The 26,429-nt window shown below is 34.5% G+C and overlaps 1 protein-coding gene across 1 annotated transcript; it reads right to left on the bottom strand.

Moving 5' to 3' along the window:
- Positions 1-10,440: 10,440 nt before the first annotated feature.
- LOC140989048 (protein RRC1-like) lies at positions 10,441-22,950 on the bottom strand. Its single transcript, XM_073458216.1, has 17 exons — positions 22,868-22,950; positions 22,622-22,757; positions 22,397-22,442; positions 18,580-18,640; positions 18,353-18,502; positions 17,967-18,083; positions 17,685-17,850; positions 17,432-17,544; positions 17,160-17,231; positions 16,319-16,540; positions 15,424-15,482; positions 14,058-14,142; positions 13,819-13,956; positions 13,130-13,354; positions 12,234-13,030; positions 11,590-11,756; positions 10,441-11,086 (listed from the first exon to the last, which is right to left on the bottom strand). The coding sequence occupies exons 1-17, from the start codon at positions 22,928-22,930 to the stop codon at positions 10,782-10,784; spliced, it is 2,922 nt and encodes a 973-aa protein (XP_073314317.1). The 5' UTR covers positions 22,931-22,950; the 3' UTR covers positions 10,441-10,781.
- Between the last annotated feature and the right edge of the window lie 3,479 nt (positions 22,951-26,429).

Raw genomic sequence — 26,429 nt, 5'->3', positions numbered from 1 at the left:
TTCTGATTTTTCTTTTATTTTAAAATATAAATTTTCAAATAAATGAAAAATGATTTTTTTCTCTACTATTTATGTAGAATATCAAGTATATATTATACTCAAATATCTTATAAATTCATATGATATAGTAAAAGGTTATTTGCATAAACTTATTTGTTGGGTACAATAATTGATCATGTTGGGTAGAGTAATTGAAATGTTGTGCTTGAGATGTTGTACTATTTAAAATATTCGATTTACACTGTTACCATAATCTATAGGTTTTGATAAAACGGTAAACGTTTGAGCTTATAATTGGTATCAGAGCCAAGATCGCGACTTTGATTTTCATTGATTGCAATTGGTGAAATTATTAGGAGATAGATTGTTTGGTACAATAATTGTCCACTAGATTTAAAGATTTGACTTGCATAGTTATCATCAGTTATAGCTTTTGGTAAAATGACAAACGCTCGATCCTATATTATTCGATTGTAAAGCTAGAAGAAACATGTTGCATCAACTTTTAGTTTTGAATTGATCACTTACATGTTACTCGATTTTTAAATTTAGAAGCATTATACAGTTTTCAAATATTATTATATATTGAATTATAATTTATCCCTTTCAAATTGGATAAATATACAATAAAACTCATGAAAATATTATTAACCAAAACATTTAAATGAAATATTGGATTTATCGATAATCAAAATAAGAAATATACAAATTTTGATCCTTGAGTGAGAAATAAGATATTTAAATAAAGTTATAATTGTCACAATAAAATAGTGCACCTACATGCATTTATCACTGTATTTTGCAACTAAAATGTCAAAAAAAGTTTCCACATATTATTTTTATATCATATTTAAAATAATTATGAGTCCTAATTTTTATTATTTGGAGTTGGCCTTTGTTATGAAAAATCATTGTGAATTAATTGAATTTGAAAATTATTATATCTATGTATATCACATATTAATATATCAACCTAAGTCCAGGTAATAAAAAACTACAAAATGAACTTATTCATCTTTAATGTACAGAAATTATATATTAAAGATATATAGCAATCAAGACAATGAAGTAGAATATATGTTCACATATAACAAAATATATAGACAAGAAAAACAATAAATAAAAATATTTTTCTAGATATAAATATTTTTTTATAACTTTTTACAGTGAGTTGGAGAAGATAAAAGAGAAAAAATATTAACTCTTTCGGGTTACACAAATAAATAGAAATAGAAGAAGTGTTTGTCATACAATGAATTCAGTTTCCAAATTAAATGTATACTATAAAGTTATATTTACCATTCAAATTTTATAAATGCAATGACTTTTTCTCAAGATAAGGGTACACAAATGTTCCCGTTAAGATATTTAAACAATTAAAAAAATTAAATATATTATTTTTTTGGAGGTAATACCAATATGACATTAGTAATTTGATTGTGCTAATTATATTTATGAGTTAATATGAAATATTACAATAAGTGTCATAAGAGTCAGTAAAAAGATGATTTATTATCAAAAATATTATTATTATAAATTGCAAATAAATGACAACATTTAATCAATATTTTTTTAAATCAATCCATCAGTACTTTTTATTCATGATAGATTGTTATAATAATTAGGGGTGAACATTCGATCGGTTCTGTTACCGATCGAACCGAATTAGTCATAACCGGATCGAACCGAACTATTTAGCAATAACCGAACCGATCGAATTAATTTTCATAACCGATGAAAACCGTACCAAATTAAAATCGGTTAATTCGGTTGGTGACCGAATTAACCGATTATTTTTTAAAAAAAATTGTGATTTAACTTTAATTATATATGTAATTTTTTTGAACATTACAGTCTACACAAATGAATAAAAACATAAAATCACATACATCAAAAAATTTTCTATAGAATTAGGGCTGATTTTAAAATTAAAAAATATATTAAAATTGATAAATAATAAAAATTTATTAAATAATAATATTTATTATATCGGTTAATTCGCATAACCGATTTCAAAATTTTGAAAACCGTAACCGAACCGAATTAACCAATATAACCGAATTTTTTTTAATTTGAAAACCGAATTTCCGAAATAACTGAACCGAATTTCCGAATTGACTCGGTTCGGTCGATTAATTCGGTTTAACCGAAATTTTGCTCACCCCTAATAATAATGTGTAGTTTATATGTTATCAAGTATAAGAGTCTAATAAATTAAATGTGACTAAGAAAGTAAAAGCATCCAGTAGAAATTGTTATCAATTTACATGAAAGAAAATAATAATCAAACAACATTGTAAATAAAAAATTGCCCATCATTGATTGTCAAAAAAAGATTGTAATAATTGAATATTATAATAAAATATATGCATTATTGAGAGAATATGACAAATAATAAAAGAAAACAATATGATAAAAAAGATATGAGAAAAATTTTAGTAGTCCAAATCTTTTTTTAAAATTAAAAAAATATGTTTTTTTCCAATTAGTTACATATGCTAATTAACACGAATTGTCAAAATTTACAATACTAGTATCATTATTTTTTGTTGAGTTAACTAATTTTATTTCAAATTCTAATTACTTCAACATATGTTTCCCACGTGCAACGCACGTACATTATTTCTAGTATATATATAGAAGTGTTGATATTATAAAACCATAATGGATTATATGTAGGCCTGTTCCGAGTCGCTGTTTCACTACATATGTTCTCAATCAGATGTTTGGCTTGTTCATTCTAAAGAACTTGTGTTCGATGTTCTTTATTGTTTGACAGCTTAATACGCCGGGTCTCCTTCCAACTCATACATCAGATCGGGTTTCACCTCTGCCTCCGGCTCGTGTTTGATTGATAACACGACCCTTCATTGAGTTTTCTGGCAGAGGTATGCCTCTCCATGTCCAGTTATCTCTACTCGTCACTGGTGGAGTATGGCTTTCTGAAGCAGGATAAATGATTTTGTTTACCTTTGGTGCAACAGTTCTCGTTAGATGTAGTATGATGCATAATAGAGTTGGTGTTGTGTACATCACAAAATTATCATTGTTTCCAAGTTTTCTTTGACTTCACATGTAGTTATGAGTGGACCGATATTGCTTAGCACTGATATATGTTACATATGTTCTACTTTTAAGGTAGAGTTTGGAAGCTATTTTGAAAATATAATAACTTTGTGTGATTGCATGAAACATAATGATATTTAGTAGCACAATATTTGATCGAAAGCTTACAGTTGAGACTTCTCGTAGGTATGGTAGTATCAAGTGACCAAGACTTCCCAAAGTCCCAAGTGTAAATGACATTATCATCGAATTTAAAGTCATACTGAACAAGGACTTTGCCAAGTCGACAAATCAGCAACGAGATCACGAAGATGATTGATCATATCCTTGAGGTATTTGTTCTTGCTCACAAGTTCCTACAACTCAAAAATACCAGAGTAATGAGTGAAATCATGTATGATGCAGAAAATTTATCCGCTGCAAACAAGGCAACAGAGTAACGATAAGTGACAGCTGGTAAGACAAATAGAACGCAAAAGTCAAAACTTCCCCGATTTCAATGAAAGTTCAATAAACAAGTGCTCTATTAGCCTTCGGTAAGCTAAGGGATATTTGGACCAACTTTAGGGGGAGAAACATTGGAATTCCAGCAAACTAAAAAGGTTGCAGCAGTCATTTAGCCAGACTAAAATCATGTATTTGGACAACTTCGGGTATATGCACCACAATAAACCTTAAAGTTACAAAAATATCTAAATGTAATTTCACAAATGCACAAATAACCAGAGGCATGATCATTAGTTTATTAGCAGGGCATGTAAACAAATAATACTGAAGTAAAATAATGCAACTATGTAAGTATCCTTCGTAGCAACAACTGAGGACAATTAAAGTAATCGCATGTCTCATCTTTCGTAATATCCTGTTACCTTCGACAAATACATTTCCAAATAAAAGTTTAAGCAGACAATTTTCAGGGAACCCAATCTCGTAAAATGAACACGATGGCACCAAGATTAAGATAAAATAGTATTGTCAACTATCTGTCGGTAGAAGACATGCAATAAATGCATGTCTTGTGGAATAATAAAATTATACTTTGAAAGAATTGAAAACGTGGTTGGAGGAAGTTTCAAAGAAATTTCACGGGAATTACGTGAGAAGACAGAAGACGCGTTTTATACGCGTCTTCACACGGTCAAGAGGCTCTATAAATAGAGCTCCCTCTTTCATTTTGAAATCATCCCTTCTTCGAGTTTTCTCTCATCTTATAACATTCTATAATATTTGTGAGGTGTTTGTTCTCCTGTATTAAGAGAGTGTGTGTTCTCTTTGGAAACACAGTGAGTGAGTTGTACACCACAAAATATTATAGTGGAAATTCTTTTCATCTTGCCCGTGGTTTTTACCCTAATAATTTTTAGGGGTTTTCCACGTAAATCTCGGTGTCCAGTTTATTCTTTATTTTCGGGTTTATTATCTCAAATTCCGCACGTGGGACCAACAAGTGGTATCAGAGCCTTGGTTTAAAATTTCTTAAAATTCTGAGTATGCTCTGTGGTTGCAGCTTAGACTGATCTTCCACATCAGAAAAGATTTTTTGAGATTTTTTATTTAAGGCGGGATTATTTTGTCCAGTCTACTAAAATTTTTGTAGACATAATGGCGGGAAGGTACGAGATAGCAAAGTTCAACGGAAGCAATTTTATGCTGTGGAAAATAAAGATACAAGCAGTTTTAAGAAAGGAGAATTGCTTGGCGGCTATTGGAGATAGACCGGTGGAGATTACGGATGATGGAAAGTGGAATGAGATGAATGATAATGCTGTTGCCAATCTGCACTTGGCTATAGCAGACGAAGTACTGTCAAGTATCTCTGAGATAAAAACAGCCAAAGTTATCTGGGATACTCTGACAAAGATGTACGAGGTCAAGTCCCTACACAATATGATTTTCCTAAAGAGAAGACTTTATACTCTTCGGATGGCGGAATCTTCATCGATGACCGACCATATCAACACACTGAATACTCTATTTGCCCAACTCACTTCCATGGGGCATAAAATAGGGGAAAATGAACGTGCGGAGCTTCTACTTCAAAGTCTACCAGATTCATATGATCAACTTATCATCAACATAACCAACAATATTCTTATGGGCTTTCTAAGATTCGATGATGTCTTAACTGCGGTTCTCGGAGAAGAAAGCCGGCGCAAGAATAAGGAAGATAGGTTGGTAACATCGAAGCAGGCAGAGGCTTTACCGATGATAAGAGGAAGATTTATGGACCGTGACTCCAGTGGGAGCCAAAGACGAGGTAGATCAAAGTCGAGAAGTAAGAAGAAAAATATTTACTGCTTTAAATGTGGCGGTAAAGGGCACTTCAAGAAAGAGTGTACGAGTATTGAAAAAAGTTCTCAAGGAAATGTGGCCAGTACTTCAGGCAGTGGTGAAATATTATTCAGCGAAGCAGCAACTGTTGCAGAAGGCAGACACAAATTTTGTGACACATGGATTATGGATTCAGGAGCGACGTGGCACATGACGTCTCGGAGAGAATGGTTTGATCATTATGAACCAGTCTCAGGAGGATCTGTATTCATGGGAAATGATCATGCCTTGGAAATCGCTGGGGTCGGTACTATCAAAATTAAAATGTTTGATGGCACCATTCGCACCATACAGGAGGTACGACATGTGAAAGGACTGACGAAAAATCTTTTGTCCTTGGGGCAATTGGATGACATCGGGTGCAAAACTCGGATCGAGAACGGGATCATGAAAATTGTGAAAGGCGCGCTTGTGGTTATGAAGGCGGAAAAGGTTGCTGCAAATCTGTATGTACTTTTGGGAGAAACACACAAAGAGGCAGAACTAGCTGTTGCATCAAATGGTTCAGGAGAAGAATTAACAGTGTTATGGCATAGAAAGCTCGGGCATATGTCAGAACGGGGGTTGAAAATTCTCTCAGAACGGAAGCTGTTGCCGGGACTTACAAAAGTGTCACTACCCTTTTGTGAGCATTGTGTTACCAGTAAACAACACAGATTAAAGTTTGGCACTTCTACTGCCAGGAGCAAAAGCATATTGGAGCTGATTCATTCGGATGTTTGGCAAGCACCGGTTGTATCCCTAGGAGGAGCGAGATACTTTGTCTCGTTCATTGATGATTTCTCTAGGAGATGTTGGGTGTATCCAATCAAGAAGAAATCAGATGTTTTCCAGATCTTCAAAGATTTCAAAGCGCGGGTTGAACTTGATTCAGAAAAGAAAATCAAGTGTCTGAGGACTGACAATGGAGGAGAATATACCAGTGACGAGTTTGATGCATATTGTCAACATGAGGGCATCAAAAGACAGTTTACGACGGCTTACACACCTCAACAGAATGGAGTGGCGGAGCGGATGAACAGAACCTTGTTGGACAGAACAAGAGCTATGTTGAGGACTGCAGGTCTAGAAAAGTCATTTTGGGCAGAAGCAGTCAAAACCGCTTGTTATATTATCAATCGTTCTCCTTCAGTGGCGATTGATCTGAAGACTCCGATGGAGATGTGGACCGGGAAGCCGACAGATTATTCTCATTTGCATACATTTGGAAGTCCTGTGTACGTTCTGTACAATGAGCAAGAAAGATCGAAGTTGGATTCAAAATCCAGAAAATGTATCTTCTTAGGATATGCTGATGGAGTAAAGGGGTTTCGCTTGTGGGATCCTACTGTTCACAAGCTTGTCATCAGCAGGGATGTTATCTTCGAGGAAGATAAAGTAAAGGGAGACAAAGGCACACCGAATTCAGAAACTACTATTTTTCAGGTGGAAAATAAGACAGACGAAGGTCAAGTTTCTTGTGAAGCAGTACCAGAGCACGAAGAACAAGAACATGTTGAGTCTGAAGTTTCCAATGTGAGGCAGTCAACTCGAGACAGAAGACCACCAGGTTGGCTTTCAGATTATGTCACTGAAAGCAATATTGCATATTGTCTATTATCAGAGGATGGTGAGCCATCGAGTTTCCACGAGGCTACTCAAAGCTCGGATGTATCTTTGTGGATGATAGCAATGCAAGAAGAGTTGGAGGCATTAGACAGAAATAAAACTTGGGATCTTGTTACACTACCACGAGGAAGGAAAGCCATTGGAAACAGATGGGTCTATAAGATCAAGCGTGATGGCAATTACCAAGTGGAGCGGTATCGTGCTAGATTGGTGGTAAAAGGATATGCTCAGAAAAAAAGAATTGACTTCAATGAGATATTTTCTCCTGTGGTTCGGCTTACAACAGTCAGAGTAGTGTTGGCATTGTGTGCGGTGTTTGACCTACATCTAGAACAGCTAGATGTGAAAACGGCGTTTCTTCATGGAGATCTTGAAGAAGAAATCTATATGCTCCAGCCAGAAGGTTTTGCGGAAAAAGGCAAAGAGAACTTGGTTTGCAGGTTGAACAAATCTCTGTACGGTCTCAAACAGGCGCCGAGATGTTGGTACAAGAGATTTGATTCCTATATCATGAGCCTCGGATACAACAGACTGAGTGCAGACCCTTGTACGTATTTCAAGAGGTCTGGTGATGATTATATCATTTTGCTGTTGTATGTAGACGACATGTTGGTAGCAGGCCCCAACAAAGATCATGTCCAAGGATTGAAGGCACAGTTGGCTAGGGAATTTGATATGAAGGACTTGGGACCAGCAAACAAGATTCTAGGGATGCAAGTTCACCGAGACAGAAGTAACAGAAATATTTGGCTTTCCCAGAAAAATTATTTGAAGAAAGTCTTGCAACGCTTCAACATGCAAGATAGTAAGCCAATTTCGACCCCTCTTCCTGTTAACTTCAAGTTATCCTTCGAGATGTGTCCTAGCAGTGAAGCAGAGAGGATTGAGATGTCTCGAGTACCATATGCATCAGCAGTGGGAAGTTTGATGTTCGCCATGATATGTACAAGACCGGACATTGCTCAAGCAGTGGGAGCAGTTAGTCGGTATATGGCGAATCCTGGAAGAGAGTATTGGAGCACTGTTAAGAGGATCCTTAGATACATTAAGGGTACCTCGAATGCTGCATTATGTTATGGAAGATCGGATTTTACGCTCAAGGGCTATGTCGATTCAGATTATGCTGGTGATCCTGATAAGAAGAAATCTACTACTGGTTATGTGTTTACACTTGCAGGGGGAGCAGTAAGCTGGGTTTCAAAACTGCAGACAGTTGTGGCGTTATCTACAACGGAGGCAGAATATATGGCAGCTACTCAAGCTTGCAAGGAGGCAATATGGATTAAAAGGTTATTGGAGGAGATCGGACACAAACAAGAAAATGTTTCTTTATTTTGTGACAGTCAGAGTGCCTTGCACATCGAAAGGAATCCAGCCTTTCATTCCAGGACGAAACACATTGGAGTTCAATTTAACTTTGTGCGAGAATTAGTAGAAGAAAGAAGCGTGGATATGCAGAAGATCCATACGAAAGATAACATAGCTGATTTTTTGATCAAGCCAGTAAACACTGATAAGTTTGAGTGGTGTAGATTCTCAAGTGGTCTAGCGGAAACGTAAGCAGCAGAGAATGGCAGGATTGAAAGGATGTGTGGAGATGTGTTTGATTCTCAATCAAATCTCCAAGTGGGAGAAATGTCGGTTGAAGACATGCAATAAATGCATGTCTTGTGGAATAATCAAAATTATACTTTGAAAGAATTGAAAACGTGGTTGGAGGAAGTTTCAAAGAAATTTCACGGGAATTACGTGAGAAGACAGAAGACGCGTTTTAACACGGTCAAGAGGCTCTATAAATAGAGCTCCCTCCTTCATTCTGAAATCATCCCTTCTTCGAGTTTTCTCTCATCTTATAACATTCTATAATATTTGTGAGGTGTTTGTTCTCCTGTATTAAGAGAGTGTGTGTTCTCTTTGGAAACACAGTGAGTGAGTTGTACACCACAAAATATTATAGTGGAAATTCTTTTCATCTTGCCCGTGGTTTTTACCCTAATAATTTTTAGGGGTTTTCCACGTAAATCTCGGTGTCCAGTTTATTCTTTATTTTCGTGTTTATTATCTCAAATTCCGCACGTGGGACCAACACTATCTACTATGATCCATTGATTAGCGTAACCTCTTATGCTAGCATGTCATTTTCAGGGTTGTAGTCGTATATCTACACCTTATTGGTAAAAAAACGAAAGATCTTCTTACCACCATTCTTTGTTCGCCTGATTCCCATATACTTGTATAACAGCAACCAAACGGGAAAAAATCATTCTGTTCAAGACTAATTTCTAACCCACATTACTCCAACAGGTAATGCACTTCACTAGAACAACGAGCTATATAAACTTAACCAAAATATCCACTACTTGGATGAATTATTATACCTTTCCCAAAGTATCCGCGTGCTCTTCAAGAGTCTCTATTTCTGTTGTGATCACAGGAGATGTGGAACTACTGATGGGGATTGTTTCGGAGGCTTTGGCCTACGTTAAGTGAATATTGTCTCACATTCATAATTACTTCAGGATCTTCCTCAACAAAATTGGTCAACACTTCCTGAATATGATTAACATGGTTGTGCAACTTGTTGTTTTGAGTATGTATTTCTAGTTTTTTTTTAAAAAAAATAGGTGGAACTAATGTAATTTGTTTTGGTATGTATTTCTAGTTTTAAAAAAAAAAAAAATTAGGGCGAATCGATTTAAGTCGAAAATTTGGTTAGATTAATTCAGAAGTCCAATTTTTCTTTATAATAAATCGGTTTATTGGATTTCAAATTCAATTATTTCATAAAACATCGGTTAAACCTTAAAAGCCGAGTTTCGAAATAAAATTCAATATTTTATATTTAATTTTATATTTTTCAATTAAAATTCTAATGTTTTTAAAAAAAAAATTCTGAAAATTAAAACGAAAATTTTCAAACAAACTCAAACCTACAAAAATTTCGATCAAAAACTAAACAAAAAGAATCGATTTGAACTGAAATCTATTATTTCGATTTGTATCCAAAAATTGAATTTTTGGGGAAACTTTTAGATACAGACATTTTATTAAATAACCTAGTAAAGATTGAATATTAAAAAAGAAAATGAAGTTCAGTTTATTTTTATGAAAGCTAACAAAATAAAATCGAATTAACCGATGTTAAATAATGATGAAGCTCTAAAAATATTTTTTTTTAAATAGCAATATTTACAACAATAATAAACAAATCGTAATTGTGGGTAAGCAAACTTTGGTTAAAAGAAAATAAATGACCGAACAGTTTAAATTCAAAAATTCATTTTAGTAAAATTAAGAATCGGATTGTTATTTATCAAAAAACAACAGTTGAATCGGTTTATTCGGTTTGGTTTCAATTATTCTTAAGAAAAAAAAATAGATTTAACTGAGTAAACCAATTTACTTCACAAGATTCAAATTTTTTATACACAACCAGAGCAAAATCATCATTTAAATTAGGCAAAAAAACCTTATGAATAATATCATTATCATACATAGCACCAAGAATCAACAAGGACGGAGAGAGGAGCAATTTAAAATACATACATCACACCTTCAACTTTGTTGCCTAAAATAGAGCTCACACTTTTGGGCTGCTCTCTCTCCACTGCTTCCATCCCCCATCACACTCCATGGTTCCCCGTCGACACTTACTATAGAGTAGATTCGATTCTCGAAAGAGAACACGATGAAAAAAAATCGATCCAAAAATATGATTGATGCTAATTATCATCATTTCACCAGCACAAGAGCATCTATTACAATTTACAACCACCTCATTTCACTCTCCTCCTGTCCCTATCTCTATCTCGTCCCTTGTCCCTTTCAGGGTCATTCCTCTCCTTGCTGCCATTCTTCTCCCGATCACGTGCTCGGTCCTTCGCCCGTTCAGCCTCCAGATCATGGCCTCTTTCCCTGTCACGTCGTCTGTCTCTGTCCCCTTTCATGTCGCTTTCCCTCTCTTTATCACGAATGGATGATTTTCGTTGAGGGCTTTCCCTTCTGCTTTGGCTGCGGTGGTGCTTTTTTAAAGGTTCGTAGGAGTCATCCTGTCTGTCCCTCCTCTCTGAAGAGGTCCTCTCTGCAGTGACAAAGTTGAGAATTTATGTCACAAGTAGTTACGAACCTAACCTCGAGATAAATGCAAGACGACTACGATAATTATTTGAAATAAACTCCTCCACCATGGCCAATCCCAACAAGAACACTTGATGGTGCTTGTTTCACGGAAAACATTTGCAATGACTCTCAACATCCCACAAGGTCTAGTAAATTGAAATATCAATTCTTCAACGAAAGCTTAGAAACATCTAGGAAAAATCTGGTATATCAATAAAGCCAGAGTGAGACTACAATATTCCGTGTCTTCATTTTTTTTCTTTTATTTAAATGACCCCTGAGTGCGATTATCGTTGTCTGAGTAGTTCTCTCCACACTTAAGAATTGCTTCTAACAGCATAACTTTGATAAATTTACATATGATACAACTAAAGAAATAATTTGCAGAGTACAAATCAGACCAATGTGAAACCACATGCATGGAAAGCAATAATGATGATATTGGATCAAAGATTTGTAACTTACTTCTGCCGGAGGCATCTGCATGCAAATCAGATAAACCGTATTCAGATTGTAGCTGTCTACGATGGATGGCAACTTTTCTCTCCATTTCCTCTGAATTTTTTAATCCCTTTTCTTCAAGAGATTCTCGGTATTCCATCAGAGCAACCTCAAGACGCCTTAATTTTTGTCTGTGAGACAGAAAACACCATGTTATCATTGGCAAAGGATATGAAAGCGATCAAAATTAATACATGTGAATAGTATTTATAAATGGCGAGGATGGAATTTTTAAAGAATCAAACTTGTGATGCAAGAAGATATACATCAATTAACATCGTCGAAGCTAACTTACTACATCCATCCTCAAGATAAAGTATATTTCTGAAGTGGTGCCACAAAAGGTACAGGTAAAAAAATAACTATTTTAATCTCAATACTGCAGTTAACTAGAGATGTATAATGCTTACAAATAGTTCTTCGTGAACCAAGTAGCAATCTTGATTATTCTATCATCAGCAAAAGAAAACAAAAGAGACAGAAACTATACTTCCAAGATTCTATAAAACAGATTAGTTTCATCAAAGCATGGAAAAATCAGATCACGATATTTAAACATCAGAAAACTTGGAAGTATGCCTTGTTGAGTCATACTAGCGTAGTGGTACCTTTGTTCTTCGTTCATTCCAACATTGAGAAATGCTGAATTGCTAGCATCAGAAGTAAGATCCACTTCCGCGTTTTTATAAAGACTATCGCCAGCATTTTCACTTCCAGAAGATGAGTAAGTTAAGCCCAATTCTTGTGCATTCCTCTTATGTTCATCATCACTTTCATTGTCCTCTCTGGCCCACTTAGAAGCTGGCAAAACGAGTTCATTTTGCACTTCACTAAAGATAAGTTCCTTCTGCAAAGAAGGATCTGAAGTGGGCAATGATACCGACTCTTCTCCTTTTGACCGCTCACCATTTTCATCATGACTCATACATCCGGACATTTTCCCTGAATCAATTTCAAGTTTTGTCCCCTCCTGTCCACTCGGGTTTTTCCCCAAATTTGAATGGCTATGTGAAGCCCTCAATTCATCATCTATCTCATAACCTCTCTGTTTTTCTGCATCTTCCAGATAAAGTAACCGTGCTACCATCATTTCCCTACCACCAACCTGAGAAAGTCCATTATGTCTGCATCGTCTTTCCAGCTCAGTAAGGGGCAAACTTAAAAGCTCCTTCATGGCAGCTCCTTTACCAATGGCCAACGCGGTATCCTGATTAATCTTTTCCACATCACCTGTGTCCGCAGAACCGGAATTTCTCTCAAGTTCAGGGGCATCACCACAAATAGAATGGAAAGGTATCACACCTGAGTTACCAGAACGGAGAAAGGTAGCTCGCAATCCATTCACAAAAGTATCCGAAAAAAGAAACCAGTCAGCCCATACTTGAAGAACTCTCAGGACACGTTCCTGAAATTGTCAGGAAAGAGACCTTAGCATCTAAATAAGGAAAAGATAAAAAAGAGATTGACGATATATGTAAGGAAACTAGTTCTGAGGCATGGCTACCTTGAGAGCCTCAGCTGTGATCCGTCCAGTTACACTACGATATAAGTCATTAAAGCTTTCCATGATATCAGGTAAAGTTGCTTCGAATTTGGTACGATAAGCGGAAGCGTTCTTCACAGGAGCACTGCTGTTGTGAAGGATGTCCGAAACGAGCATGAGTCTTGCAACTTTTGTTGGAATTGGAGTTTCTTTGAGGGTCATGGACTCAGTTAACACTTCAACTATCTAGCATGCAAAAATACAAATAAATAAGAAAAGTAACTTCAGTGCAAAGGCTAGGAAGAACATGAATAGACTAAAGTTTAAATGTTAATTCAAGGCTTTATTAAAATTTCATTGCATGAGTTTTCATCCAACAAAAATATGTCAAAAAGTTGAAGGTTAAGTTGAATAATCTTCATATCTAGTTAATTTAAACATGGAGGTTCAATATGGATCTGATGAGCATTAATGCGCTTGAGGATATCAATTATGAGCACGCATGGTAGAGCTAAATGCAGGTAATATAACAAGAAAGTCTACTCAAGAAAAAAATGTTGCAAAAATATTATCTAAAATCTGTTGTCTGTTTTTTAAGCAATGGTTTCATGGATGACAAACATGTGCCAAGCTACCATACCCATGAAAGATTTGCTAGAAGTTGTGTCAAACATATTTAGTCTATCAACAATTGCAGCTTATCCAATTACCTCTCCAGCAGCATCGGCATTATCCAGAGCAAAACCCATGGCATCTTTTATCCGGCTTCTTTCTAATGTTAATCCACGCAGCATATCCTCAAATTCATCTCTTTGGGCATCTGTCAGGGTCCTTTCCACCTCCAGACGCTGTAAAAATCATAACATGAAACCATAGTAAATAGTCACAAAATCAGAACTCGACTTAAAAAAACATAAACTCCACAAGTATAAAAACTAAAAGAGAATACTTTGCTTTTCCCAGCAGCATAAGTGCTTGCAGCTTCTCTTTCGTGCTCCGCGCCTTTTGCAATTGGTAAAGGAGGTGGTATCCATCTATGGATACAAACATGATAACGTCGATACAAATTATCATTTATTACCATCAGATTAAAAAAAAGAAAATCAAAAGAAGAAAGGAAAGGAAAAGGAATTATCTCCTAATAGCTGTAACTTACCCAAGAAAATCTGTACCCTATTAATGGGGAAGGTATATGCGTCCCTCTATTTGACAATAGTCAATACAGAGATAATCAGGTGTTTGGCGATCTATCAGTTAAAACTATGAACAAGGTTCATGTATTCCCCAAGAAGGGACGAATGTTTGTGATAGAATAAAAGGGCCACACATGTGACCATGCAGATGAAGAAAAATGGACCAGGATGCCCATGGCCACCACATTGTTTACCGATGCTTCACAGTCATGATTACGCAATATGGATCGGGTTATGGGTCCGTGAACGTTGAAATCCTCACAGTTTGCGTGCTGGTGTTCATGTGTTTTACATCCGCTTTTACCTATTTCGAGTTGAGGCTCGTTAACGAGAGAACCTCACGATCTCCGGAACAATTGTTGATAATAATTTGAAGTTTGTTTATTGAATTCATTCCAAGGAATGTTTATACAAGAGTGCATCTAATCTTTATAAACAGAGATAAAAACGCCAACCCGCCTAAGAATTAGTAACAAACCACCTAACAACTGAATAAAAATCCCATAGGATAACCCAGCTTTATTCAAACGATAATTACAAAATAAAACTCAGGAGTCCTGCAACTCCAGGAGACTATGCTGCCTTCGATCGATACTCCCCGTACATGAACCTTCGATATGTGATATCTTTTGGGCTTGTTCCACTGGAAGGTGCCGTGACATTCACACACAGCAAATTCAAGACCAAGGAAATCAAAACATAAGGACTCCGGTTAACTTCATTCTTAGGACTCTAGTTGTTACACTCTTGTCAGTATATGTGACCTATATATGTGGGATAATAAGAAATAATTATCTAAGGATTTGAGTTTGTCCTCAGTAGATGATGGTATACAGTAGACTCTTTCTATTTACAAGGAGTTAAGATGAATAAAGAATGGAATAAAAAAATTTCTCAACAAGTATTTTTCAAAAGATCGAGATGTTCTCTTTGACAAGTTTCAATCCAACCCCATTGTCACCATAGATCGAAAGGGGAGGAAATCGAACAAGAAAGAAACACTTCCAATTTTGAGGATTTTCCAATCCATCATCCCATAACAAGATCCAGAACTCAAGGTGTGACATAGAAACAAATTTTGTCCGAGTTAATTTGAAAATAAATAAACAGAACTTGGTATACCTTCCACTGCCAGTAATCATGATGAAAGGCTCTGTTCGCCATCGCATGAGTGTATCCCCCTGCAATTGGAGATCTTCATCATAAGAGAGTTATACTTTTCCCAACTTGCTAAAAATTGTAGACAAAAATGATTTGGCATGCACATGAAAGTGAACATAGGAAATTATCTGCCCAAGTATTGTCATACTATAAATCTATTTTGTACTTTTATTTTGTAGCCGCATGTGTGCCAGGTCACTGCAGAAACAGCAGCCTTTATCTTGAATCATAAAATAGGCTAAATGAAGCTTAATTGGTAACTTGATTTTTCCATGCAAACATTCAAATAATGACCAGGCCATGTTGATAACCTTCTGGAACCTAATACAGGGGCGTGCCGGGAATAAATAATATGTTATTTCAAAGAAATCAGTTCAGGTACACTTCGAAAAGGAGAACATTAGGTCCTTGCTAATCAGCAAGAGTGTGGAATAAGATTGTAATTAAAGCTGAAAGTATCACTCGAAACATGGACCGATCACTTGTTATCTGTGATTTAATCTGCATTAACTGGAACTCTGGTCAAATTTATTTATGTAAATTGGTAAGGTTTTTCACTTCAAACAAAAAAATAATGCGACACATTTTTATCTTTCATTTCCAAAACAGAACCATTTTAAACACCTTTATGAGTTTTAGTTAGTATCAGGTAATAAAAGCTTTTGGAGCAGAATGATTAGCCCGTAATAAATTTTAGTAACATGATACAATCATATCCCCTGAAGCATGGTTGTAGTTCAGATAAAAACGAAAGCACTAAACTTGCAGCTTGGCAGGACAATAGGGCCATCAATTCAAACTCTCTTTGACCGGAAGCCAGTACCCTACATAAATTTCCTGATCTGTACTAACTTACCTGAGCAAATGAATAAAGCCTCCAAACATAGTAAGTATGTTCTTTAGAACCAAGCTCAAACAAAAAACTGAAAAGAGGATTTCCACGGCCTCGCTCCATGATAGCTTGTTCGAAGGAACAACCCCCATCAAGAACATACAGAGCCATTGTATCTATAACATGCTGGAGATGGTTATCATCAGGAGGGACAACGCTAATATCAGGCACATTTGGAGTAAGAACCTACACATTCAATCAAAAAGATATATGAGCAACCATAGTAAACATTGATTTAAGTTATACTGAATTCCAGAAAAGCTACTTTTTTAGAACGTGGAGGGCCTGTTTTCAACTCCTCCCAGTAATGGATTCATGGAACTGAAAGGTTGAGTGATTGAGAGAATTGCTATTAAATTGTGCTATTGCAAGTGAGCAGGATATCGAATATGATATGAAAGCTATTTTCTTAACCAGAAACAGCTGTTTTCTAGTTTTAGGAATGACTTGATTGTCGCATAGCAGGTAACTGGCAATGAAATGAGGAATATAGGCATCAGCAGCAAAGCCATATCTCTCATCTTACCGGGCAAATAATGATAGAGAGTGATATTAGTCATCATATCTAGGAGTTAAGCCCAGTTTTTTCACAGGACAAAACAAAATATCTTAATAAAATAATTCACTTTTATTCACAGAAAGAATCCTGGGGGCATAGAAATTTATACTGGATGGAAATATTTTTGAACTGCAAATCAGTAATTTTCTCTCCCAATACTGGAGTTTTGCCCCAGTTCACGACATCCACAAATTAAATTTACTTGTCAAGATATATCAAGAACGCAATAAGTATAAAAGTGCTTACCAACTCAGAGTTCTGGATTGGAACGGAAGTAACCGGAGGGCCAGAAGGGCCAGACAAGATGACAGTGGCACCCTGATAACAACATGGAAGAGTTAACTTTCTGAGAAACGTGATGTAGAGCAAAAAGCAAGGCACATAAATTTTACACCGTAATTGTTTATTTGTCGTATGACTGATATCAAGCAACACGCTCATATGAGAAGGAAAACAACTGTCTGCTCACATTTACAGAACTATCAAACTTATCAGATATGAGAAATGATATGACTCACCCCTTTACTCCTGATGGCCATTTGTCCAGGGGGTGGAGCAGGGAGTGCTTGTGAAGGAAGAGAAACAGATTTACCCCACCCCATTTTTAACTCATAATCGTAGACCACCACTCCTGTATCATAAAAATTTCTTTCGGTACTTTTAGTTTCAGTGAAAAAATAAAGGAAAATCTTCCGAACTCATCAAAATTAAATTATTATTATCCTTATACACCACATTATTTGAAATACACAAGAAGATCCATAAACCAACCTTGCATTTCATCCTTCGCAGCTTGACCATCAGTTCTATTCATGAAAGCCACAAAGCCACAATTTCTTTCCCTTCTTCGTTCCTCTTCTGTCCTTGGCCACATTATTTTTACACTAGCAATAGGTCCAAATCTTCCAAAAGTCCGCAAAAGAAAATTTTCATCGACCTAACATTGAACAAAACACACAGAACAAAAATCCTCAGGCAAATAGATATTGAAGAGTAAAAAAGGCAGGAAGTGAAATATTCATGCATAGAGAATGCAGGGGATTAAAAGCTGACCAGAGGTGATAAGTTTCCCACATAAAGATTTGTAGTTAATGGATCTCCATCATCAAAAGATCCAGGTCTTCCAGTTGGATCAAATTCATTAGGCAGCTCATCAAACCTACTAGATGGCTGAGAGAGTAGCATCATTACAAATAAATACTTCGAGTCAAAAATAAAAAGCAAATCTCATGAGTTATATTAGGACAACACACACTAACTACCAAGTCTCGTGTTGCAGATGGAAAACTGCACTTCGTAAGTAAAACACGAAGAAAGAACCCAATCATGTCAAGAGAAATAAATTCTGAAGCAAATGGAGAAAACAAGGAAAAAATAAAATAAAATGCGCCACCAGCCTTCATCTTTCATTTGAAATAGAAAACTTTAGAAGTACATACTGCAGAATTGTCACCATGGCGTGAATCACGCCAATGTTCACGATCTTGATTTCGTCTCTCCCTCATCTCCTGTTCATGCTTCAACTCCTCCATAAAATGATCGATGTTCCGTGACTTCCCTTTTTCCTTTTCCTTTGGCTTCTCCTCCTTCTGTAGATTGTCACAAACACATGAAACATTAACAAGAAGGCAGTGGTGAACAAGTGAAATAGCAGCTTGGTACTGACCTTCTTTTCATATTCTTTACCCTTTGATGCCATAGGAGGTGGGATGAATGATGGAACATACCTGCATGAAGTTCAAAAATGATCTAATACATATCCCACTAATAAGAATGTCCTCAGAAAGCTATAGAAGGCAACATTTTTAAGGGAAAATTAATAAAAACTAAAAGTATACAAAAGCGATTGTCAGAAGGATAAAAGAAGAGTCAATCAGAAACTAGCCCAGCCACCTTTTCCAAGATTTCCACTTCAAATATCACTGATGTATGTTTCATACCCTTTCGCCTCTCATAAAAATTTCCAATTCTAATTCACCGCTTAATTAGCAGGAAGTTCAAAATCTTGCCACTTTTTTTTGGCAAAATTCTTGCCACTTCTAATATCCCGTGGAATGTGGTCTACGTAAACCATACGACGAAAATAAAAGAATTTTTTCATGCATTATGCAAATGACTTTTTTTTATTTAGGAAATGATATTACATTAAATAATAAAAACTAGAAGTTACAAAAAGCGGACAAGAAATCCACAGGTAAAAAGGAAAAACAATAAGATTGACCATATCAACGAATATGCAAATGATTTGACGATATCAGGAAAGTGGGTACTGGACTTCTATCAAATGTGTCTGTACATATCTATTATTTTAAAAAATTAATAATAAAAGTTCAACACAATTTTCCTCGAGACATTAGTATCTTATAAGTTGAAAGTGGTCTAACACAGTCATTTTCCTCTAAAACTTTCATTTAGTCCTAGAGAAGCCAAGATAAGTGTGAAATAAAATCCAATCGAAAGCTCACAACTTGGGCGAGAATAAAAGGTTAAATCATCTAGCGTTGGGCAAGAATGACTCATGCCAGGTGTGTAAAGATCAATTGGCCCTGAAGTTGGTCAAGATTCTTCTATTGTGACCTAAAAGAGGTTAGAAAATGAAGGAAAATCTAGTGACACGATAGAATTCACCTATGTACAACATAAACGTAGCTAGTAATACAGTAGTAGAAAAGAAGGCATATTGTGGGTAAAATTTACACATAGATAGATAGATAGATACCTAATCCTAAAGTTGGAATGCTAATTACAATGACATGGAACATAAACAAATGAATTGAAGACAGGATAAAGCTAAGTTCATCATAACCCATAATCTAAATGCATGCTCTTCCGCACTCCACACTCCAAATTCCGCCACAATTTCCAGTTATAGATAGATGATTGGGATTTCGAGAATATGACACACTATTACCCCCACATATGGAGCGGGAAGATCCTAAATAATCAGTATTTCTAGCAAGTTGCATCATATATCACAGCTTCCTCTCGAGGAGTCACATACAACTAAGATAATCATTCCTATATCTTAAAAAAATTTAGTAAAACTATCAAGCATTAACAATTCTATTTCTCAAATTCATAATTCCAGCACACCGATCATTTGAAGTAAGATTCCACATGAAAAAATCCACCCAAGCTTCGGCTGCTTTTGTCCTCTCAACAAGATAAGTTCATTAGCAATATAAAATTCCTGTAAGAATTTTGACAATCATGCACAACTGCACCTATACAGTACCATTCAATGTCCTCGATAGTAAATTTGACTACTGCATTTTAACCTCAATAAATCATTAGCTTTAGAACAATATAAATTATATTAATTAAAAATCATACTAATTAATCAATAAATTACTAATTTTTTATGTTATAAAGTGATTCGCAAATAAAATATGTATATATATTTAATCAACTAAGAACTCATATGCATTTTATTAATTAAATCAATTAAATATCAACTTATCCACTAATGCTATAATATTATATAAGAATAATGAATAAATCAAAATAAAATATATATTTTTTTAGGAAAGTATAATATATTCATTAAATAGAAACACAAATTACAAGAGACCGAAAAGAGAAGCGCACAGCAGGAAAAAAGACAAGAAAAATCATTGTCAACTCAAACATAAATATACAACTACTTCTCACTAAATCTGAAATCGAGAAGTTCTTAAAATCTACATGCTTCCCTATCCAACTAGATGCCATAATCTTAATTTTTTCCCAAACATCTTTAGTCGAGTCTTCTAAACCATCAAAAATCTGTCTATTCCGCTAACTATACAGACCAGCAAATACAGTGTACTATTACTGTCCAAAAAGTTCTACCCCTCTTACCCAAATCGCGTCCAAGATCTGCCTCAAAAAGCTCGGGCAATGATCTTGGAATTACCCAGACCAAACTCATCTCCTCCAAAGCTTTAAAACAAAGAATGCTCGTGAAAGAAAACTGAATAAGTTTATGATTCTGATTCTCAACCTTCTTCCGGCACAAAACACACCAATTAGGACACAAAGCACACGAAGATCATTTCTTTTGCATAATCTCAAAAGTGGGCAGTTTACCCAGCACTGCAGTCCACGAGAATACTTGAACTTTTGATGGGATTGAATTTTTCCAAATGACATTAAAGAATGGAAATAAAGGAAAATCCCTAATCGGAAAGAAAGACTCGTGAAATGATTTGACTGAGAAAACTCCTGAAGGATCCCCGTCCCAAACCCTGGTATCTTCAACCCCCTCAACCAAGTTGACACTCTCTAATCCTAACAAATAACTCAGTTCATTCACTTCCTCATCTCTCAAATCCCCATCTTAAGACTTCATCCCAACTTTTAAAGACGTGTGGAATAAAGATAACTTCTTAAAAAAATAATGGACCAAAAATAAATCAAGCAAGACTCTTAAGGAATTAAATCACACGAGACCTATCCAGGTTTCTGACTATCGGTGCGTGGATCTTCTCAAAGATCATCAAATACCTGTAGACAAGGATCTAATGATTCTAATAACATATTTGGTTATACTCAACGATATTGTAGGTTTAGCACAAAGCACTTACTTGAGAGTTGAGAGTTGAGAGTTGAATTAAAAGGAGATGAAATACTGCTAGAACCCATGGGAGGTATAAGGCCGTCAATCACAGCCCATGAACAGTATTTAAATTTCTAGATGGACTCAATGGCATGGATAGCTTGATATTCTATGAAAACAAAATCTTGGATATCTAGCGCTCAATAGTTTGTGCATCAGCAAAAATATACCAGATAAATGATTTATCCATTTGTGCTAGTTATCCCAAGCTTATAACTTATAGCATGAAATCCCAATCTCTTCTTGGTGAAGCCAAAACGGTGAATTAGCAAGGGGGAAAGTAATTATGTCTTTGACTAACTATCAAGTGCCAATTTCACATTTGACGAACTAATGAATGATGTAAGAGAACATCAATGTGGGAAATTAAAATTTGAGTACAAGCAGCATTGTTCTTGAGGAGAAAGTAAAATTCGAACTAAATGGTCCACGTGCAATCATCCACTGTGAATGAAGCACCAAATCAAGCTAAGTAGCAAGACTAATCTGAAAAAGAAGCTGAATCAATTACAATGCAACTATATTGACAATATTAATGTTACAAGGAAATGGGAATACAAAAAAGTAGGTTTCTCGGTGAATACAGCATCACGTAGAGAAGCAGCGCACTTCAGCTATAAGTGCAACTTCTTTCACAAACAAAATTATAAAAATATCCGTAAGTCTAAAAGTGGTTCACTTGCCATGGCGGACGAATTAAAAAACATGGTTAATATAAAAAAAAATTATTAGAAAGAGGTCAGGGATAATAATCATTCGAATTTCTAAACATGCAAACCCAATCAACACAGTGTGCATCTGCAGATATTATCACCATATCATTCTTGTATCATAAATCCTAATCATAAGAGCATTGCAGCATAGTTGATCAAAAGCATTTATTTACCTACTCCCTTTCTTTAAACCAGAACCCTCATCTTTGGAATTTCCACCTGCCATCCGCGAATGAATAGAAAAGGCCGAGGTTTTTATTTATGCATCCACGTGAAAAAGAATAAATCATTCATTTATCCAGATTGTTCGATAATAAACAAACTAATTAGTAATTATTAACTTATTTCCAGGATATAACGTTTATCGATAGATATGATATTGATCAATGGCAACTAACCTTCTGAATCATTCTTATGTTTGTCATTAGGATTGATGGTTCCACCTCTGACAAAAACCTTCGACCCCGGAGTATCATCTGCTTGAAATGATTCTACAAACTCTTGGTATAATCGTGCTGTCTCATCTTCTGCCCTCTGAAAAAAAAATCAAGAAATTAAATTAACAATGAAATATATAAGGAACGTGATGTAGAAATTTCTTAAATTCCTTTCAATCATTAAGGGCTACTGATCAATAGAGATACCTTCTTCTTCGCCTCTTCGTCTTCTCTGTGCTTCTGAAAAGGTGTCTTCTTACGGGAACTCATGTTACCAAGAAAATATTGAACTGCAGAAAACATTAATTAACCTTTCATTGAGTACAGCCGCAAGGAAATTTATTGTTTCTGATGAAAGAATTTCGATAGGAGCTCGAAAAAAAAATCATGAAACCTATGTCTAATATATATTTTCTGTGAGCTGTGAATGATAGATAATGATGAATTAGGATTTGTTGTTCTTTTCTTTTTAAGTTTTTGTACTGCATAGGAGCAAAAAATCATGATAATCATGGAGTAAAAAAACAGCCACAAAAGAAAAAAAGCTGAAAGAGAGACAAAACAATCAAACATTAATGACCAAAAAGAACACTTACATACCAGTATCAAAACCCAGAAAAACACAACTTTTTTTTAAGACGCTGCATTCTAAATCCACTAATGCGCAGAGCAAACTATACAGTAAAACGATTGAAGCTCGATTTCCAAATTCAATAAAATCCAAATTTCGATTATAATAGCACAGTCCTGGTCACAAAACCCTAACAATTCATTCGAGTATATTCCAAAAAAGGACACAAAAATAACAAAATATTTGCTCCTATATTCAAGTATATTCATACACACGCATGCATTAGTACATGGAGAGACCGAGTTTACCGCATGGAGAGATTAATTGAATTCTGTAATTCTGCGAAGTGTGCGTATTGAAAGAGAGAGGGTATGTGACAATACGGGTAAACGTTGACGACTAATCGGGGATCCGACTCGGGTCAAGACTTCCGGGTCAAATGGTCCTGACATGTTATATTTATTCTAGTTCATATCAATGGTATATTTTCAAAATTAAATAAATCAAAGGTATACGTTATGGATGTCGATGGATCCAGGTTTTACACAGACCTGCAATGAACTCATCCTAGCTGGGACGAGTTTGGCATATCAAATGGGTCATGGGGTGGGTCTCAAGTCCAATTTTTTCAAACTCGTCCGGGGTATGGGACGGGTCATGAGATGTGAATATAAATACTCTAAGGTTTTAGTTTTATTAATATTCATTTGGGATGTCAATATTTTTTTTGGTAAGCTAGTAACTTTTTATGTAATTCATTATGTCGTGAAGATATTTTGTTTGTCATTATTAAGTGTGGTCGAAGATATGAATTAGTTTTCTATTGTATTGTATTTAGAGGCTTGTTTGTTTTATAATTCAGTCGTGTGAGAATAAAATTAATGTTTTCATTTTTAAAAAAATAGGAACTCACCGGTCTCACGGGTCTAACCGGCCTCATTTTGTATTCAGGATGGGACGGGTCCGAAGAATATTTAACCTGGAGTGGGACAAATAATGAGACAAAATTTTATTCATGGGACAGGTCTTGTGTCTAGTCATACCCGCTCCATTGACATCTCTAGTATATATACTATTTCTTTTAATAATAAAAAAATTGTTTATTCTAGTTCATATCAAAGATATATTTTCAAAATTAATCTTATTTATTCAAGATTATAAAATATAAAATTTTATAATTTAAAAATCCTAACATGTGTCTTTCTTTATTTTTTTCCTACTCTCAATAAATTATTGTAAGTGAAATAATATTTTAAATTTAAGTGTATTATTTATAAATAAGAAATAAGTTAATATTAAACATAAAAAGTTAAATGCATGATATGAAGAATAAGCTCGTAGCATTATAATGACAATAAAAATAATAAGAAGAAATATAGATGATTAGCGAATATATTTCTATTGCACTTTTTATTTATAAATTACAACATGGATTAAATAAATAAATAACAACAACAAGTATTATTTTGGATCCAACTGGAATGACATAAATGGAGAATAAACTAATAACAATGAGGTTCTTTTTATTAACCAATGTAAGATAAATGTTATTATTTGAGTATTGTTTAAATAATATCAGTATTTATGAATATAATTGAATTACTTTATCAATATTGTTTAAGTAAAATTAAAAACATTTTTATCAACTCAACGTGTATTTGAATCGAGGAACCCACAAGGTTGGGAATGAGGATTCCCCAATTAGATAAAACATGTGTGCGGACGGGGATGAGATGACAAACTCGTACCCGCTCGATTATCATCCTTAGCAATGAAGTAATCACGATTACGGATGACAATGAAACTCCAATGCAAGTTGGACCAACTAAAACTTATATAGTTTTTTTGAAAAATTATAATTTTTAAATTTAAATCACTATACAATTAAAAAAATTAAAATTATCAAATTATTTTCCAAATTTATATCAATATTATTTAGGAACAAAAAAATATCATCATAAGTTAAAATAAAATTTGATCATTCGATATTAGTTAATAGATAATTTTTAAATTTTTTAAATGAAATGTATATGAAAAACCAAAATTTTTATTCACTTTATTAATATTTGTGCGATACAGTTGAGTCAATGACTATGAAAAACTAACATTTTATCACCTTGATTCTTATTTCTTGCCTTGTTCGTTATATTTTTCAAAATTTATCGATATATTACTTTATCATAATCAATATTACTTGTATGTTATTAATATGTAACAACATGATAACTTCACAAGATTTTCGATATTCAGTATTTGCCATAGAGTCTCGACTCTATAAAATTGTGCATTGTTGATATATATGACAACGACAAAGCAACATGTTACAAAAATTTGTTGGAGGTAAGTGAGGATAATATTCGAAATATTGATTATGGATGAACTAGTGTTGCAATTGTAAAATACAATATAATTAATATAAAATAAATTAGACTTCGTATAATATTTGCACCAATGCATATCGATCTTGCATATATAAATTTAAAACAAAACAAAAACAAACATAAACATGTAATATAATACAGTTTTCTTAAAATATATTTGTCACCTCATACGGTACTATAGAGTTCACGGTAAACAATTCACAAGATACAGCGGTGATATCTACAATAACTCAGCACAAAATATGATATAGGCAAACTGAACATTACATAAACTTTGTCACGATTTATAAGAAATAACAGTGACAGAAGTCGAGAGACGAAGAAATGTCAAAGAGAAAGTTATTAAAGTTTTTTTAAGTTACTCCTTTAGAAATGAGGAGGATATGCATGTATAGAGGAAAAATGTTGACCTAATGTCAAATATCAGAAAAGTAAAGATTATTTAATATTTCAAAAAAAAAAATTGACCTTTCAAAAAACCTAAGGTCATTTGATCTTCTAGAAAACCAAATGTTATTTAGTATTTCAAAAAATTAAAGATTATTTGACCTTTTAGATACCTAATGTCGTTTGACATTTTAGAAAGTCAGATGTCATTTGAAATCCACTTTATTATATATACATCTCACTTAATTAAAAATGATATGGTTCAAAGCTCACTACATGAGCTACTTAAATTTTTATTCACTACAAAAAATTCAAAATCACTCACATGAATGAAAATTTAAAGGTATTCGGAAATTATCGTGATAAAAGTTCAACAGTTGAATCCTTTATTGGATATGTAGATGTGAATCTTTAAACATTCCATTGTGAA

Source organism: Primulina huaijiensis, chromosome 11 (genome assembly GCF_012295235.1).
Source record: "Primulina huaijiensis isolate GDHJ02 chromosome 11, ASM1229523v2, whole genome shotgun sequence".
Lineage (NCBI taxonomy): Eukaryota > Viridiplantae > Streptophyta > Magnoliopsida > Lamiales > Gesneriaceae > Primulina > Primulina huaijiensis.
This window is presented reverse-complemented; position numbering and strand designations above follow the sequence as displayed.